Source organism: Pan troglodytes, chromosome 7, assembly GCF_028858775.2.
Source record: "Pan troglodytes isolate AG18354 chromosome 7, NHGRI_mPanTro3-v2.0_pri, whole genome shotgun sequence".
In the NCBI taxonomy this organism is placed as follows: Eukaryota; Metazoa; Chordata; class Mammalia; order Primates; family Hominidae; genus Pan; species Pan troglodytes.
This window is the reverse complement of record NC_072405.2, coordinates 134,632,193-134,650,597: the sequence shown is the minus strand read 5'-3', so window position 1 is coordinate 134,650,597 and position 18,405 is coordinate 134,632,193. Positions and strand designations below refer to the sequence as shown.

Sequence of the window (18,405 nt, the reverse complement as noted above, 5' to 3'; positions counted from 1 at the left end):
AATATTTAGCATATTAGAAGTTTATATGTGTTATGAGAATAAAAACGGAAAACAGAGCGAGGTAGAAGAGGCTAGGAGTGCTAGGATGGAAGCAGACTGCAATATTCAATAGGAGAGTCACTGTAGGCCTCACTGAAAAGGTAGGTGATTGTTCAAACCATGGGAGAAGATGAGATTTCATAGGAGAGTGGTTCTCAAAATGTGGTGCCAGCATCAGCAGGATCAACATTACCTGGTAACTTCTTAGAAATGCAAACACTCAGTCTTCATCTTAGACCTATCTATTATTGTGTAAATTATTGCAGCTGGATGGGGTGGCTCATGCTTGTAATCCCAGCACTTTGGGAGGCCGAGGCGGGTGGATCACCTGAGGTCAGGAGTTTGAGACCAGTCTGATCAACATGGTGAAACCCTGTCTCTATTGAAAATACAAAAATTAGCTGGGCGTGGTGGCAGGCGCCTGTAATCCCAGCTTACTCAGGAGGCGGAGGCAGGAGAATTGCTTGAACTTGGGAGGCAGAGGTTGCAGTGAGCCGAGATCAAGCCATTGCACTCCAGCCTGGGTGACAGAGTGAGACTCCATCTCAAAAAAAAAACAAAAAACAAAAAACATGCAAATTCAGCAGCTTAAAACAACATATATTTGTTATCTCTCATTTTCTGTGGGTCAGATCAGGAATAGCTTAAATGGGTCCTCTGGAAGGCTGCAATCATGTCCAGCTAGGACTTGGTTCCTGTCTAGAAGCTCAATTGGTGATGAATCCACTTCCAGGCTCACCCAGGTCTTTGGCAAAATTAATTTTTTTGTGGCTGTGAGGGACCTAACCTCTGGCTTGCTGTTGCACTCTCATGTCCTGGAGGCCTCCCTCCATCTAGAGCAAGCTTGTGCAACCCGCTTTTGGTAATCCAAAAGTTTACCACAAATTGGTAAACTTTCTTAAAACATTATGAGATTTTTTCTGTGATTTTTTTTAAGCTTATCAGCTATCGTTAGTGTTAGTGTATTTTATGTGTGGCCCAAGAAAATTATTCTTCTTCCAATGTGGCCCAGGGAAGCCAAAAGATTGGACACCCCGATCTACGGGTCACCTGCAGTTCTTTGCCATATGGCCCTCTCAGTAGACCCTCTCACAACATGGCAGCCTGCATCTTCAGAGCCAGCAAGGGAGAAAGAGAATGAGTCTGCTGGCAGGATGGCAAGATGGAGCCTTATGTAATGTAATACAATCACAGGAGTAACACCCCATGACCTTTCCTATTACTCAAAGCAAGTTAGAACATCCTACCTATGCTCAAGGGGAGGAGATTATGCAAAGACTTAAATACCAGAAGGAAGGTATCATGGAGGCCACCTTAAAATGTGCCTGCTACAGATTCACAAAATGAAAAATTCTGGAGATGGAACCCAGCAATTTGTGTTTTAATTCTGTTGTACATTAAAATTTGAGAACTGTTGTTCCAGAGAAAATGTGCAGAATTAAAGAACCCTAGAAAATACCTAAGAGCTCATAGTCTTATGGGAGCTTTCAAGGAAGAAGTTTTAAGAAGTAATGAATGATAACCAATTCCTCTTGATATAAAGAAATCAAGTAAAATTTCTGAAATTTTTTTTTTGTTTTTTGTTTTTGGATTTGGTATGTAGTTGCTCATTGATAATCATTTCTGAGCAATTTCTATGGACTGATGGAAGAAGAAAAATCAAATGACAATGAATTGAAACACTAACGGGAGGTGAAGAAGAAGAATAAAATATAAAATTAATGTTAAGTTAGATGGAATTTATTTTAATGAAGATATTAAATGTTTTGGAAGTAAATAATTTTTACCTGCAAAATATTCATACAGAGTACAAAAACATACACATAGGTAATATAGAGTTAAATTCATCACTAATCACTTTAAATCACTTTAAATCTGCAATAATTACTACCCTTTAAAATATGAGTAGTAGAAGGATCACAACTATACCAGGGAAGTGTTTGCTTTTCAATCAAAATGTAGGAAGAGTGTGGAGAAACAAAATGAGGACCTATTTGCTTGTTGTAATTTTTACTTTATAAAGGTTGAAAAGTCTTTTAAGAAAGTAGAATGTTAATTTTGGGCTTTTCCTTTTAGTTTACATGTGTCCATATCTTACAATTTGTAAGTAAAGTGAGACTAGCCCCTGATACCAGCTGGAGTTTTGAGGGAATAAGGATACTCTAACATTCTAGCAATTTGTCTTAAAAATTTTAGCATTAAAGTTGGGATCAGAAGTTTATTTTCCTGGGGCATAATAATTGTTTTCTTTCTGTATTAAAAGCAGGTTCATTTTCTCTTCTCTATGACAAAAGCATCAGATTACTAAACTAGTATTAATATATTGAGTGTATGTGTGTCTGCGTGTGTATTGTGATAAACCCCTCACTGGTTTATGGCAACAGTGATTCTGTTCCTTAATTGTTGACTCTGCTTGTTTTTAGAATCAAATCTTCTACTCTGTAACATAACATTTTGATTCTATACAGCCTGAAGTATTTGAAGTTAGTGACCACCCATCTACTCATGACAAAAGCTAACTCTGAAATTTACCCGTGATAGAATAAATACAGATACACATGCAGGTTCCAGTTGACACAGGTGTATTTTAAAACCTCACTTGTAATTTGGTTGTTTGAAATTCAAAAAATATTTTCTTATAAAACAGTATTACAGATGGGACTCAAGTTCTACAATTAGCCCCAGTGTAGATAACTATGGGGCCTAGAGTATTGTAAGACATAATGATAATGTATAAATAAATGTTTTCACAATGGAAAAATTTGTTTCAGGTCCTGGATCAGGGAGTGAGAAAAGTATATCACTTTTTTTCCTCCTCTCCACCCTATTGACATTATATCTCTTGAGATAATTGGGTCAGAAATCACTGACTGGTATTCCTAAAGTGAGGGGCAAGGAAAGCCTTGGTTGCAAGAGGAATTTAACAGAATGGGTGGGAAGTGAAAGTGGGGCCTATTGGCAATGGTTATTTTCTGTATATGGGAAAGTCAGGAGTCTGAAATAGAATATAATGATTTCTCTATGCATATATTCAAATGAGTAAATATGTTAAAGTCAAAAAACAAGAAGCTAGGATTAACTTTATCAGCATGTGGAATGAAGAAAATTTCTGCATGTTAAAACTCTGCATGAATGATACCTTTTAAAGTTTTGGCATAACGAAAATAAGTTTTGACTATTAATATCAAGCAGTGGTCATACTACTAATACCACTACCACCACCAAAAGCCTCAAAATAACAGAGTTGAAAAATTTTTATGCAAGCTATTGTCAAAATATTAATGTCTACTATTAAATGTGTTAGAAAAACTGTAGGATGTGGGCTGGGCGCGGTGGCTCACACCTGTAATTCCAGCACTTTGGGAGGCTGAGGCGGGTGGATCATGAGGTCAGGAGATCGAGACCATTCTGGCTAATACAGTGAAACCCCGGCTCTACTAAAAATACAAAAAATTAGCCGGGCGTGGTGGCGGGCACCTGTGGTCCCAGCTACTCAGGAGGCTGAGGAAGGAGAATGGCATGAACCCAGGAGACGGAGCTTGCAGTGAGCCGAGATCACACCACTGCACTCCAACCTGGGCCACAGAGCAAGACTCCGTCTCAAAAAAAAAACAAAAAACTGTAGGATATGATAGCTAAATAGACAATGTATAAGAGAAAACATTTCATTCAAGACTAAAGATTATGTAGCTATCATAGTATCTGTAATGTTTGATAGAACTTATTTTGTCTTTCCCTGTGTACCTAACTAGAAGTTCCTGGAGGAGAGAGACAGACTGCATAAGATTAGTCCATCTCCATGGTACACCCAGTACAGAGTTTGACACATAGTAGCTTCTCAATAAATATTTGTATGAGGAAATGAAACTTAATTGAAAAGTATATAAACTTGATAGTCATCATAGGAATGCAAATTTTGAAAACCATTTACAAAAATAACAATTTTAAATTTTTATAATGATCTGGGTGTGGTGGCTCCCAGAGCCTGTAATCTCATTTGGGAGGCCAAGGTGGGAGGATTTCTTGAAGCCAGGAGTTCAAGATCAGCCTGGGCAACATAGGGAGACCCTGGCTCTACAAAAAAAGTAATAATAAAAGTAACAAAATTATCTAGGCATAGTGGCATGTGTCTGTAGTTCTAGTTACTGGGGAGACTGAGTCAGGAGGCTAGCTTGAGCCAAAGAGTTCGGGAAGAGATCAGGAAGATGGCTTGAGCCAAGGCTGCAGTGGGTTATGATCATGCCACTGCATTCCAGCCTAGGTGACAAAGGGAGACCCTGTCTCTAAAACAAATAAATAAAAATGAAATAAAATTTTTATAATGTAGGTGAAGTTGCAGGATAATTGGTATGTGTGTCTACATTTATGTATACTGAAATTGGTATGTAAGTATGTGCAGCGTTGTCAAGGATGAATGCTTCATGAAGATGCACAAATATTAATACCGTTTGATTTTTAAACAAATCATTGGGGAAGAAATATACATGGAAATGCTTATTGTTATTTCACTTACAATGTTGAAGAAGTAGCAGTGGCTATTGTGGTAAAGAGAGATTTAAGTAGAATATAGACCCGTCAATTCAGTTGAACTTAGAAGTCTTTAAGTTTGTGTAGCAGTTTGGAAAAGAGTTTGTGAGAAAATGTGTGGCTATGCAGGGGTATGGATTGAGGAAGAAAACAAAGCTATGTTTACATAATGATTATATCTACATATAATTAGGTATACACAGGGATAAATATTGAAGAGGAATATATATGAAGGGTAGCAAATCCAAATATATTGAGAAGAGCTGGTGAGATTTTTTTCCTGCCTTCTTGTTATCAGAGATAAAGTAACTTTAAAAATGTTCTCTTTTGTTTCCTTAGGGCAAAGCTGTTGGGGTGACTATTGGCTGCATTCTAGGAATGTTTCCTTTAATTTTCTTTGGAGGAGGTGAAGAAGATGAAAAACTGGAAACGAAAAGTTAATCCTCTTAGAATACCTATAAAAAGATGTAAACTAATGTACCTCAGTAATTAAATATGCTGTCACAACATTTAGGAATTAAGACAGTAACAGTATAGATATGGGATCAAATAATTTAGCATGTATTATGGAAAACACTAACTTATTGTGGCTTGATCTTCTTAGGACATCTTTTTTAAAAAGCTGTTTAGTATCATTTTGTGTAAATTGTTGAAATGCTTTTTCATCAATAGCAGTCAACATTTTATCCTTTCTTTTTATATTCATAATGTTATTTAAGTGTCATTGATGTACTGTATTGACTTGGGGTTTGCTTATTTGTTACTTAACATGTGTACATGCATGAAAGCATTTTTCGTTGTTCCCTGATAGTTACATTTCAACCTTGGGATTTTTCCGAATTACTTAAGATGTTTAATGTCAGTTAAAGATTTTTTTACCCTCTTTTTGGGAACATCAATTTTGTACTGTTATGCAGTAAACATTTATAATAATATAATTTCAGTCATTTTCTTAACTCTCACATCTATTGAAAATGGATATAGATACAGGTTTTAAGTATTTTAAGTATATATTACTTATTTTAATTTTCTGACTTTACTATTTTAAGGGCCAGAGGGTTAATCACAAAGAGCAATTATGTGGTCTCCCTGCTACATGAAACCGTGTATACTAACAAGCGTACAATTTTTAGTTGATTTTTTTTAACCTTTTAGTTTCCCAGTTTTGAATAATTACATGGTGGATTCTGACTTTTGAGGGGAAGCAAATGATTATTTTAGAGTCTTTGAAATGGGGATTGTGGAATTAGATTGAACTAAGGGATTTAACATGATGCTTGGAAATTAAGAGACTAAAGCTTTTTTTAAAAAAAGGTAGAAAATAGGAACTGTCAAGAAGGTTTATGGTATAAATGATGAAGTTGAAGTGATGTTTGAAAGATTAATGAGATACAATTTATATTATTTGGTAAGGTTTTTTTTTTCCCCCTCCAAAGATGTCATCTTCTCATCTGAATGGAATAAGTCTGAATACCCCATATTCATACTCCTAATCTCATTATATCTTATTTAGTGAATTTTATTTATGAATAATTTCTGTTGAAGTGAAAACTAGATATTTAATATTTTGCTTTTTTGCTACATAGTCTACTCAAAAATTACATGAGGAGAAATCCTTTTTCCCTTTGTTTTTCTTTTTTCTTCTTTTGTGGTATTTAAAGCATATTTTAGGTTGAAGTTACTTATTTCTAGTCTTGTACTTCTGGCTTAAGTATAACCATGTAAGAATTATAAATTTTAGTTTTCTGAACCCTTAAACTTTTTTAGCATGTGGTCTGTTACACATGCTAAAAAATTAGTCTTACTTGTAACAGCGTAATTAAACACATCATGGAGGAGAGAAACTTAAAATTAAAATAATATTTTGGCTTTTGAAGTTATTTGTGTTGCTAAATAGATGCAGAGGTTTTACAGCAGTTTATTTTAAGGTTTTATTTATACATAATTACTTTGAACTCTTCAGAGTAGATATTTTTTCACAAGGCAGTTTGTCATAAATTCTCTCATGCGCTTCAGAATGAATAAGTGCCATCGTTTAATCATAGACTTTGAGGAGAGAAAGCATAAAAATATAGCATATAATCTAAAAATAAATATATAACATGCACAAATAATGTGACATTCTTACTGAATCAAATCATGATTCTAGAACTTGAGATCTTAAATAGAATTTCGGTTTGTATCTTCCATATAATAACCACACACAGATAACCACACAAAAAATCCTTTGTAAAATTTCTGATTGATAGGATTAGAGTGCTAAATTTTTTGGGGGGGAAGGGTGGGGTAAAGTGTAAGTGCTTTCTTTTGTCCCTAACTTGTGTATTGATGGCAGTCCATTCTGTTTTCTAAAAATGTATTTTACTGTGGTGCTTAACTTCTTATTAATTAAATCCCGTATCAGAAACCTTGCCTGTGACTTTAGAAAGGGCTTTTGATTATTGTTTTTTCTTCTTGCTCTTGAAAGTAATCCAGTCCCAGGGAATTACTGGTTTAACTGAACATCTCCAGAATTATTTAAGGTGTCAAAATATATAACCTTCACATTGAAAGATAATTTTAATTTATGGGCATAATAAAAATTTGAATCATTCAGGTAATTTTCAAAAAATGGAGACCATTTGTCTTTAACTGAAGGTATATGTTTAAGATCATAGTCTACCCTAGTATGGTGCTTTGCACAAAATGATTTCTGAAGAATGGTTCTTTTTAAGATAATGACTTCATATGATCATTGTTTCATGTTACTACTTGCCACAAATAACTTTAATTTAGGTTGAAACTGGAACTGTTTGTTTCTCATATTAGCTACTTCTCTATTAGGAGCACAAGAACCATAGTTAAATGCAACATGAGCTACTTTAGTACTGTTTGTTTAAATTTGTGTTGTCCATGTATTATGATTTATTAACTTGTTGATGCATGTAAATTGGGTGCATTTTGTTGCCATGTATGTTAAATGGTGACCAATGTTTTTACAAAGGAATTGAACAAAAAAAGTATCTTTTAAGAAATTTGGAATGTGGTTTTGATTTTGAAATTTGATTTCTTACTAATCTCAGAGAGCCTTGGTATATTCTGTTACTAAAGCAAACAGGATTAATGAATACGGATTTGTTACAAGGTGGCAGCAATGTCACTGAGATAGTGAATGGAATAATTTACCACCTCCCTGGAATCTGCACCTGAGATACAACATCAGCGTATGAGTGAAGAGTGAGCCCATAGAAAAGCTTTAGATAGACTCACATAAGTCACACTGATGGGTATTTACAGCAGAGATATCCAAGCTGTTTATGTAATAGTCTCATTTACTTTATTCTTTTTCTCTAGAACATAAATTTTGAAGGTAATGGAAGTTTATCTTTTATACCAAAAGTTTGTATGAGCCATTTTGAAGTAAATCTTTCTAATTTTAGAATTATATTTTCTCGACATCTTAAGACAGTATATTAAATATAATATAACCTTTTTCTTAGTGGCTAAGCATTATCTTTATGTATATTATTATTGTGTGATAATGCAGTACCTTGAGAATCTAGTTTTTATAGTTTTCATTTTTTTTTCTGATCTTGCTTCTGGCAACTTTTATCTCTCTAATCTGCTTTTTTTCCTCAGTTGTCTGGACTTAGAAACTAGTTAGCCTATCTTACCATAAATTATTTGGGAAATACTAAAAAATTGGCTTTGGATCCTGACTGAGATGATGATGATGATAGTAGTAGTAGTAATAATAATAGTTCCCTTTTATTAAACACTTATTTGTTCCTTTATGCACTAGTAATTTACACACATTGCATTTAATCACCTTAATGACAACATTTAAGTTGGGGCTATTATCATTATCATCTCTATTTTCTCATAGCTAAATTGAGGCATGAAGAGGTTAGTTTGCAACTACGAATAAGTGGACTGGAATCCTATTTTGTCCAAGTATGAAGCCTATCTTCTTAACTGCTAGGCAGTAGGGACATCAGTTGCATGGGCTTTGCAATGTCTGCTCTCTGCCTAGGTTCCTTTTTACCTCCAGATTCATGGAGTCATTTTCTTATCTATAATTTAAGACTATTGTGCTTACAATCCAAGATTCATTTAAGAAATCTTGTGTTCTTTATTACATACTATGTGCTAGGATGTTCAAGGCGCTGAGTGAACAACCAGAACATCTGTACCCTCATGAAGCTTATTCTTTTGGGGTGGGTAGTAGTAGGGGAAGAGAACACAGAAAAGCAAATATACTTTTTTTTTTGAGATGGAGTCTTGATGTCACCCAGGCTGGAGTGCAGTGGCGTGATCTTGGCTTATTGCAACCTCTGCTTCCTGGGTTCAAGTGATTCTCCTGCCTCAGCCTCCTGAGTAGCTGGGATTACAGTCACGTGCCACCGAGCCTAATTTTTTTGTATTTTTAGTAGAAACGGGGTTTCACCATGTTGACCAGGCTGGCCTCAGACTCCTGACCTCCTGAGTAGTGGGGATTACAGTCACGTGCCACCGAGCCTAATTTTTTTTGTATTTTTAGTAGAAACGGGGTTTCACCATGTTGGCCAGGCTGGCCTCAGACTCCTGACCTCAGGTGATCCACCTGTCTCGGCCTCCCAAAGTGCTGGGATTACAGGCGTGAGCCCCTGCGCCCACCTGCAAATATACACTTAAATATTGTTTATGTCAGATGGTAAGTTCTATAGAGATAAATGAAACAAGATAAAGAGGATAGAAAGTACCAGTGGTCGTAAGTGAAGATGGTCAGTGAAGACCTGAAGGAAGCGAAGGCACAAACAGTACAGATATTCTGTGAAGAGAAAGTATCATGCTAGGTACTAGAAAGTTGGTGTTAAGAAAATCTCAGATATGTGAAATATGTTCCACTTTGGAATTCATTGTAAAATGTTTTCTTTTTGTTTCATATTACTAATAACTGCATTAAGCCTAAAGAGTAACAGTTAAATATTAAGATTAATACTTCTTGCATGTTTACTGACAGCAGTAGGTGAAAATGGCACAGAAGTGTGGGGAAGCAACCCTAGAATTCAAAAAAGTCTGTAGATATTCCCATCAGCAAATCATTTACAGTTGACTCTTGAACAATGCAGGGATTAGGGACACCAACCCCCTGTGCTGCTGAAAATCTGAATACAACTTTTTACTCTCTCCAAACTTTACTTATAGCCTCCTATTGGCTGGAAGCCTTTCTGATAAATAAACAGTAGACTAACACATATTTTGTATGTTATATGTATCATATATTGTATTAAAATAAAGGTAGAAGAAAGAAAATGTTATTAAAATCATCAGGAAGAGAAAATACATTTACTATTCATTAAGTGGATCATGATAAAAGTCTTCATCCTCCTTGTCTTCATGTTGAGTAGGCTGAGGTGGAGGAGGAAGAGGAAGGATTGGTCTTGCTCTTAGTGGTAGCAGAGGTGCAAGGGGAAGCAGGAAAGGCAGGCACACTACGTGTAATTATGAAAATGCATTGTAACTTCTGTCTGATGTTTTGCTTTTTTTCATTTCTCAAAATATTTCTATATATGGTATTAATCCTTCTTCCACCATTTGCTTTAGTTTTAGTGCCTGTGTGATAGAAGGGTTCATGTTGTAAAATCAGTCTTGAATAATCAGAACACTTCTACCAGATTGTCTAATGTTGATTTGTTTTCTGGCACTGCTTCTAAATGTCTTCCTCCTCATTCTGTGGCACTGATTCAGAGGCACTCATCTCCAAAAGCTAAGCTTTTGAATTGCTTAGCTTTTGATTCACTCCAGGATTCAGATCTTGAAACTTTCTACCCTCCACCATTTATTTATTTATTTAATTTGACATATCTACAACCTCTTTCATGATTTTCTTGATTGGCTCTGTTGTAAATTCTGCGAAGTCACACACAACATCTGGTTGTTTTCCTCAGCAGGAATTTATTGTTTTGGGCTTGATGGCTTTCATGTCTTCTGTAGCAACAATGGCATCATCAGTGGTGGAATCCTTCCAGACTTTGATGATGTTCTCTTTGTTAGAGTTCTCTTGCATGGCACTGATGGTTCTTTGCATAGAGTACTGTTTGTAATGAGCCTATAGGTCCTTATGACTCCCTGATCTAGAAACTAAATTAGAGACATTGCGTTTGGGGGCAAATAGATCACTTCGATGCCTTTAGTATTGAACTCATGGAGTTCTGGGTGGGTGGCCAGGGGCATTGTCCAGTAGCAAAACAACTTTAAAAGGCAGTCCTTTACTGGCAAGGTACTTCCTGACTTCAAAGACAAAACAGCAATGGAGCCAATCCAGAAAAATGGTTCTTGTCTTCCAGGCCTTCTTGTTATACTGCCAGAAGACTGGCAGCTGGTGTTTATCTTTTCCCTTCAAGACTTGGGAGTTAACAGCTTTATAGATAAGTGCAGTCTTGATCATAAACCCAACAGCATTTGCAAAAACCTATAGCATTAGCCTGTCCCTTTCTGCCTTAAACCCTGGTGCTCGCTTCTCTTCTTTACTAATAAATGTTCTTTGTGGCATATTATTATTTTTCCATAATAGGGCACTTCTGTATGCCTTAAGAACCTGTTTTGGTAGATATGCTTTCTCCTCAATGATTTTCTTAATGGCATCTGGGAACTCATTTGCTGCCTCTTGGTCATCAGAAGCTGCCTCTTCTGTTATCTTAACATTTTTAAAGCCAAACTTCTTTCTAATATTATCAAGCCATCCTTTGCTGGCATTAAATTCTCTAGATTTAGATCCTTCACCTTCCTTTTGCTTTAAATTGTCATATAATGACCGCCTTTTCTCCAATCATATTAGAGCCTATAGGTACGTCTTTCTTGTAGCAATACTGCACCCACATAAAAGTTGCATTTTTAATACAAGATAAAAAGGTATATCACAAAAAGTGTAAGGTTTGCTGGTATAGATGCAGTAATGGCTTCATAAATTTTCTTAATTTTTTTTTAACAGTGGTCCTTATGCTGGATTCATTTATCTTGAAGGATGGGCAACTACAACTGCAGACCAGTACACGTCAAGCAATTTAACTTTTTCTTGTAATGTCATGACTTTGCTCCTTGGGAGCACTTCCAGCATCACTAGTGGGACTTCATATGGGTCCCTTGGTATTATTGCAAGGTTTATGGTTGTACTAAACATGATGAAAAATAACTGAGAACCATGAGAGATCACTTTTTACTACGATACACGATTTACTGGAGAGATGAACTGCCCATGTGGAGATGATAAACATCACATGGTGTTTTAAGTGAATACAACACTTGAGCTCACAGCAATAGCAACAGGAGGTAGCTCTGAAATTATGGTAGTAGTGCAGTAGGTACTATAGTTAATCTTATCCCGTTGTAATTTAGTACTGCATCTTTATGTTTGTCTCAACTGCAAATGGCTCTGATGTATAGTCTGTGTATGCGTTAAGTTTTGATAAATTTTAACTTTTTTTTTTTTTGAGATGGAGTCTTGCTCTGTTGTCCAGGCTGGAGTGCAGTGGCACCATGCCGGCTCACTGCAACCTCTGTCTTCCGGGTTCAAGTGATTCTCCTGCCTCAGCCTCCCAAGTAGTTGGGATTACAGGCATGCATCCCCATGCCCAGCTAATTTTTGTATTTTTAGGAGAAACAGGGTTTCACCATGTTGGCCAGGCTGCTCTTGAACTCCTGACCTCAGGTGATCCGCCCGCCTCGGCCTCCTGAAGTGTTGGGATTACAGGCGTGAGCCACTGCGCCCGGCCAATTTTAACTTTTTATAATAGATTTGTATATATTTATGGTAGTAAATGATAAAATAGACTAGTGTCTACATATATTATATGAATTCATGACACACCTTTTTCTTAGTTTTTCAGTATTTCTAAGCTACATGGTGCATCTGCAAGTTTTTTAAATTGTTGCAAATTTCCAAAAAATTTTTCAATGTATTTATCAAAATATGCATATAAGCGGTCCTATGCAGTTCAAACCCGTGTTTGAGAATCAAGTCTGTGACTTCCAGTGTCATTCTGCACCATTTCTGCAGTTTATCACATTTCGCTTCAGGCAGATTTGGTAAATCTTCAATGATAGTTCTCTAGGCTATTGTTTTGTAACATGATCAAATGCTTAATGGGAAATAGAATATGTATATGTATTCTTTGTCTACCAACTACCAAAGAAACAAATACTCCTCAGTTTGACTTGACTTAGTAAATAAACTTGTGTTGGGTTAATGGAGCTAATGGTTATTTTACTTTCTGCTGAATCTGTTCTCTAACCTTTTGCCCTGAGGATTAATATTAAGTATATTGATGTACAATTTTTAGAATGTGCCTGCCCCCTCTCTTCTTAACGTGACATTGCTTACCTAACTCTGGGCTTAATACTTTTACTATTCTCATATTTTATAACAGAACAGTTTTGTGGTTATACTTCAAATTCTTTCGATATCATAAATCAATTATTTTAAACGTTTTGGCCTTAAGATCTTAACATTTAAGAACTTAACACTCAAGAACTTAATGCTCTGGAAAAATATTGATGTCCCCAAAGGGTGTTTTCTTTTTCTTGCTTTTAAAGAAGTTTGTATAAATTTAAGGGGTTTAAGTGCAGTTTTGTTACATGAGTATATTGCATAGTGGTGAAGCCTGGGCTTTTAATGTAACCATTACCTGATTAGTCTACATTGTACTCATTAAGTAATTTCTCATCCCTTATATGCCTGCCTCCCACCATCCCACCCTTCCAAGTCTCCAGTGTCCATCATTCCACACTCTATGTCCTTCTGTACACCTTATTTAGCTCCCACTTACAAGTGTGGACATACGGTATTTGACTTTCTGTTTCTGAGACGTTTCACTTAAGATAATGACCTCCAGCTCCATCCACATTGCTGCAAAAGGCATGATTTTATTATCTTTTATGGCTGAATACTGTCTCATATATATATAAATATATATTATATATATATATAAATGATGACACACACGTGCACGCACACACACACACACTACATTTTCTTTATCCAGCTTCAGTTGATGGTCACTTAAGTCAATTCCCTATCTTTGCCATTGTGAATAGTGCTCCAATAGACATAAAAGTGTAGGTCTCTTTTTGATATAATGATTTCTTTTCCTTTGGGTATATACCCATTGGTGGGATTGCTGGATCAGACGGTAGTTCTGTTTTTTTTCCCCAAGTAACTTTTGTTTGTGAAGGTTTATATTGACTATATCAGAAATGAAAACTGACAAATTTAAAAAAATATTTACCAATCTATTTTAAAATAAACCAATTTCATGCTAACAACATTTTATGATAATTATTTTTCAAAAATAATTTAGTGAGAAGAGCAGCATTGTTAATACACATTTTGCAGATCTTTTCAATGTCTGGCTTAATAGAAGACAGCTGGATTATCATACCTGTTTCTCCATTCAGTCTGTTTGATACGTTGTTTTGTTTGAGGTAAATGAAGAAATTCATCCTCATGGAGGTATAAAGTTGTAAAAGGGAGGAATATTTTAATAGTCTAGGCTGTAGATTTATTCTTGGACACTGTACCAATACTGAACAAGGGGTAGTATCTAAAAGGTTATTTGCAGCATAGAATCTGAAGCCACATAAATGAGATTTTGCATTGAATTTCATTAGACTCCAGTGGTCTACCTTGCACTTTGAGTGAAACTTTTTCCCATGAATAATTTTGTGAAATCATGCATTTGGCACATGGAAACTATTGATTCACTGAGTTATGCGGATCTTCCAAATGTTAATATTTTGCCATATAAAATGTTTAAAAATCATGTTTAATATGACCAGCAATCTCATTTTAAAAAGCCTCTTTAATACTGAGAGGCCATCACATTCAGATGGCAGATACACATTTTCCAAAATAATTTTCACTTGAAAGCTTAAAATTTATCATTGGCAACAAATACTGTTAGTTTTTCTTGAAGTGACAGTTCACTTTGTTCATGTTTGAGGAAATGTCTGTCAAATACCCACATCTGAATTGCCTCGAGACTCACTACTCAGAACAACCTCACTAGTGCTTTTCCTCAAGACAACCATCATATTTTGGTATCCTCAGAAGTACTTCACGTACAGTTCTCATTTTTTCATACAGAAAATTTAAAAGACTTAAGAGTAAAGATTTAAAATAAGTAATTTTTACTGCTTTATTAAGGACATTGAAGGAAACCACCCCTCCCCCCAACCCCGACTTACATGTGCATGGCAATGAAGAATACAATGACTACTAGTGCCTCATTTCAAAGATGCTGGTGCTTTTACCCACCATTGTTTTTGCGCCATTGGTGAATGTGTCACCATAGTTAAAAAGACATATAATGTCATAGTATATTTTGAAAATGTTTTGATTTCACAAACTCCCTAAAAAATTCAGAAGTCCGCAGACCATACCAACACATTTTGAGAACTGCTGTCCTGAACTTTCCTAATTTTATGAGGCTTAGTTGCAAGTAACAAAACCCCAAAATAACAGTCACTGAAATTAGAAATGAATCTCCTGTGGAAAATTACTGTGGCATGTTGTTCAGGGCTGGTATAAGGGTTATGCTCTGGAAGGTGGTGGTCAGAGGTCCAGCTTTTCGTCCTTCTGCTTCATCATGTACAGCTGTCATTCTCAACGTTACTTCATGATCTAAAATGGCTGCTTCAGTCCCAGCCATCTTATCTACATTCTGCCCAGGGGGGAAGAAACTAAAAAGAGATAAAAAGGCCTTGCGCCAACATTTTTCGTATTTCAAAAATTTATCTCAAACTGTGTATAATGGAGTAAAGACATAAGTTGAAAATGTACCTGTTACAAGGATGATATTAGTTCAAATATATACATGGATTCTCGGCAGACTGATTGAAATACTACAGAGCCGAATCTTTTAAAATACAACTACGGAAAACAAAGGGGGAAAACCTTAAAATACCACAATAAATTTACAGAAATATTACAAACCATAGGAAAATATTTCAAACACAGTAACTTCATTTTTTTAATCTGAACAAAATGGAAAGTTGGGATTGAACAAAAGCTATTATAAATTACCAACCATGTAAGTTTTGCACTTTTGCCCTTTTAAACAAGACCACAGAGATGGTTTGCCAGTACTTATTTTAGTTTTTTCCTTTCTTACAATTTTTTGTCCAAATTTGAATAATTTTCTTCTTTCCACGTTTGCAATTGTGCTAAATTTCAGCTGCAGCATCAAAATGCAGCAAGAAGCTTCTCGTTGAAAAATACTGGCAAATTCTCAGCTTGTAAACAGTAGACATTTTGATTGCCATGTTTATCTCGATAAATACTGTACAAAAGTTGCTTGCAAATATTAGAATATTTTTTCATCGCCTGGAGACTAGCTCTAAATATTATTGGTAAAGACCTGCAAACTTCCTGCAAAGCTCCTACCGTACCACTAGAACTTATAAAAAGTTTTTTGTAGCTTGCTTTCTTCCAAATCTGCACAAGATCCATTCCTCCACCCTCCCCACCCCCTTGTTTTTCTCTGTACAAAAATAGTCCCCCAAAAGGAAGTTCAGGATCTCTCTCATAGAAGTTTTCTTGTCGGCATCGCGGTTTTTGTGTGAATGGGATTGGTGTTCTCTTTGGCAGCTGCCACTTGCTGTGGGTGATGGGATATATATATATATATATATAGTGTATATATATAAAAGAATATATATTTATATATAAATATATAAATATACATTTTTATATAAATATATAAAAGAATATATATTTATATATATAAAAGAATATATATTTATATATAAATATAAATATATATAAAAGAATATATATTTATATATAAAAGAACATATAAATATATATAAAAGATATATTTATATATAAATATATATAAAAGAATATATATATATAAATATATATAAAAGAATATATATATAAATATAAATATATATAAAAGAATATATATTTATATAATATATAAAAGAATATATATTTATATATAAATATATATAAATATATATATTTATATATAAATATATAGAATATATATAAATATATAAAAGAATATATAAATATATGTAAAAGAATATATATTTATATATATATATATGATTAAAAATATATATATTTTTCCATTTTGAGCGTATTGGGTTTTTTCCATGCTGTTTCCTACTCTCCTCTTTTGCACCCCTCCCATTTCCTTCGTTTTTCTTCGAAAATTTCTTCCCCCTCCAGTTCGCTGTCCGGCCCTCACATGTGCGAGAGGGGCAGTGTGTCGTTAATGGCCGTGGCGGGCACCGGGCTGCTCCTGTAGTGCTGGGACATGTGAAGTTGGCTGGGGCGGCGTGTTCCGGCACCTCGGCGCGGGTAAGGTACGAGCTGATCAGGTCCCGGAGGTCCCCGGCCTGGCAGGGCGCCCTGGAGTGGGAGGAAGAGGTAACCACAGCGGGGCTGGAGTAGGGTGCCTTACTGCGAGTAGGATGTGCTGTAGGTGGGCGAGCAGTTCTCGCAGGTCTGCGAGCTGGTCACGGAGTTGTACTGCAGGGCGCCCACGTCGTAGCGGTGTATGGGCTGCATCTGCGCGGCACCGTTGGCGTGGAGGCCCGGGTGCTGTGCGTAGCCCAGCTGGTCCTGCATCATGCTGTAGCTGCCATTGCTCCAGCCGTTCAGGTGCTTGTAACTGTCCATGCGCTGGTTCACGCCCACGCCCAGACCGGCGCCCACCCCGACCCCGTTGAGCCAACTTTTAAGTTGCCACATGACACATCTTGTCCATCAGACCTATATCACATGATCACACTGAGCTGAAAGAGAAACTTTAAATGTCTTCATTCTGTATGTCCAATTGTATACCAAAAACTGGAAGAAGGGAAGGACATCTTGGGGGACAACTGGCTCTCTATGACAATCCACCGCTTTGAATATCAAGTATTCATGCCTCATTTTTTTTTCCCCAGTGTGGAAGATACCCATCCACAAGACAGTGGGCTCAAAGTGACTGCATTTACTTCTAAATGTGCCATACTCTCTATAAGGTCTTAAATTAGCTCCTTGTTATACTTCATAAATGAAAAGAGTATCTTCCCCTACGTACCCAGAGTGTAGTAACAATTTCAATTCAGAAAGGGAAAGAATGGGCAACACAACTCTCACTAGTTCCTACCAGTTATCAAATCCACCGCCACTATCCCCTAGCAGAAAAGCGGGATAAAATACGGGACTCATCTATTTGAAGGCAGTAGAAATCTGTCCAAGCAGGACTCTAAAGAGGAGTGAACATTTCTGAGGTGAGCTGACCTGTGGCTGCTTTTAGTTTGGGGGCACTTGTCCATTCTGGTTGCAGACCAGAGGCTGGTAATTTTGATTTTGTATTTTTTTTAAAGCTTGCCTCCAGAGGACAGCAACCAAGAAAGCTTTTGGTAGAGATATGGAACAGCCTCAAACATGGGCAATTTCCACTCAGAAAATTTGCAAAGTTGTGGTGCTGTTTAGGAGAGAAAACAAAAGTAGGCAGAAAGCTTCATAAAACAAAGATTAAAAATCAGGGCTTGCCAGAAGGAGGGGATCTGGAGAATATCCTAGGTGACCTAACTCTGAGGCTAGAGGCACATCAAAGGTAGAATGAGCCTTATGCCAAGATTTGTAACTCTGCCTTGATTTATCATGATTCTTTGTTGGATTAAGTTCTAGCAGAAGACAGGTTGAACCTCACTGAAGAAAGACATCACCCAAAGCCAGTAACATTAAAACATCTGGAAACCAATGGAAAATTACAAGAAATGCCAAAACCACATGGACCACATGACCAAAAACTAAGAGAAAAAAAAGTGACACGAGAAACCAAGCCACAGACAATTCACATATTGGAGTTCACTGGC

The 18,405-nt window shown here is 36.2% G+C and overlaps 1 protein-coding gene and 1 pseudogene across 4 annotated transcripts in view; one reads left to right on the top strand and one right to left on the bottom strand.

Moving 5' to 3' along the window:
* TMEM65 (transmembrane protein 65) overlaps positions 1-12,777 on the top strand; it is a 66,168-nt gene extending 53,391 nt beyond the window's left edge. For 2 of the 4 annotated variants that reach the window (XM_016959833.4, XM_016959832.4), the window contains 2 exons: positions 4,906-5,002; positions 11,519-12,777. In XM_016959833.4, the coding sequence (XP_016815322.1) occupies positions 4,906-5,002; positions 11,519-11,595 (174 nt within the window). In that variant the 3' untranslated portion in view covers positions 11,596-12,777. Of the gene's footprint in view, positions 1-4,905; positions 6,979-11,518 lie in introns of those variants that run through there. The other 2 variants (XM_016959834.4, XM_024345270.3) reach the window with 1 other exon arrangement.
* A 3,890-nt stretch (positions 12,778-16,667) lies between these two features.
* On the bottom strand, positions 16,668-17,575 carry LOC100610665 (transcription factor SOX-2-like; annotated as a pseudogene).
* Between the last annotated feature and the right edge of the window lie 830 nt (positions 17,576-18,405).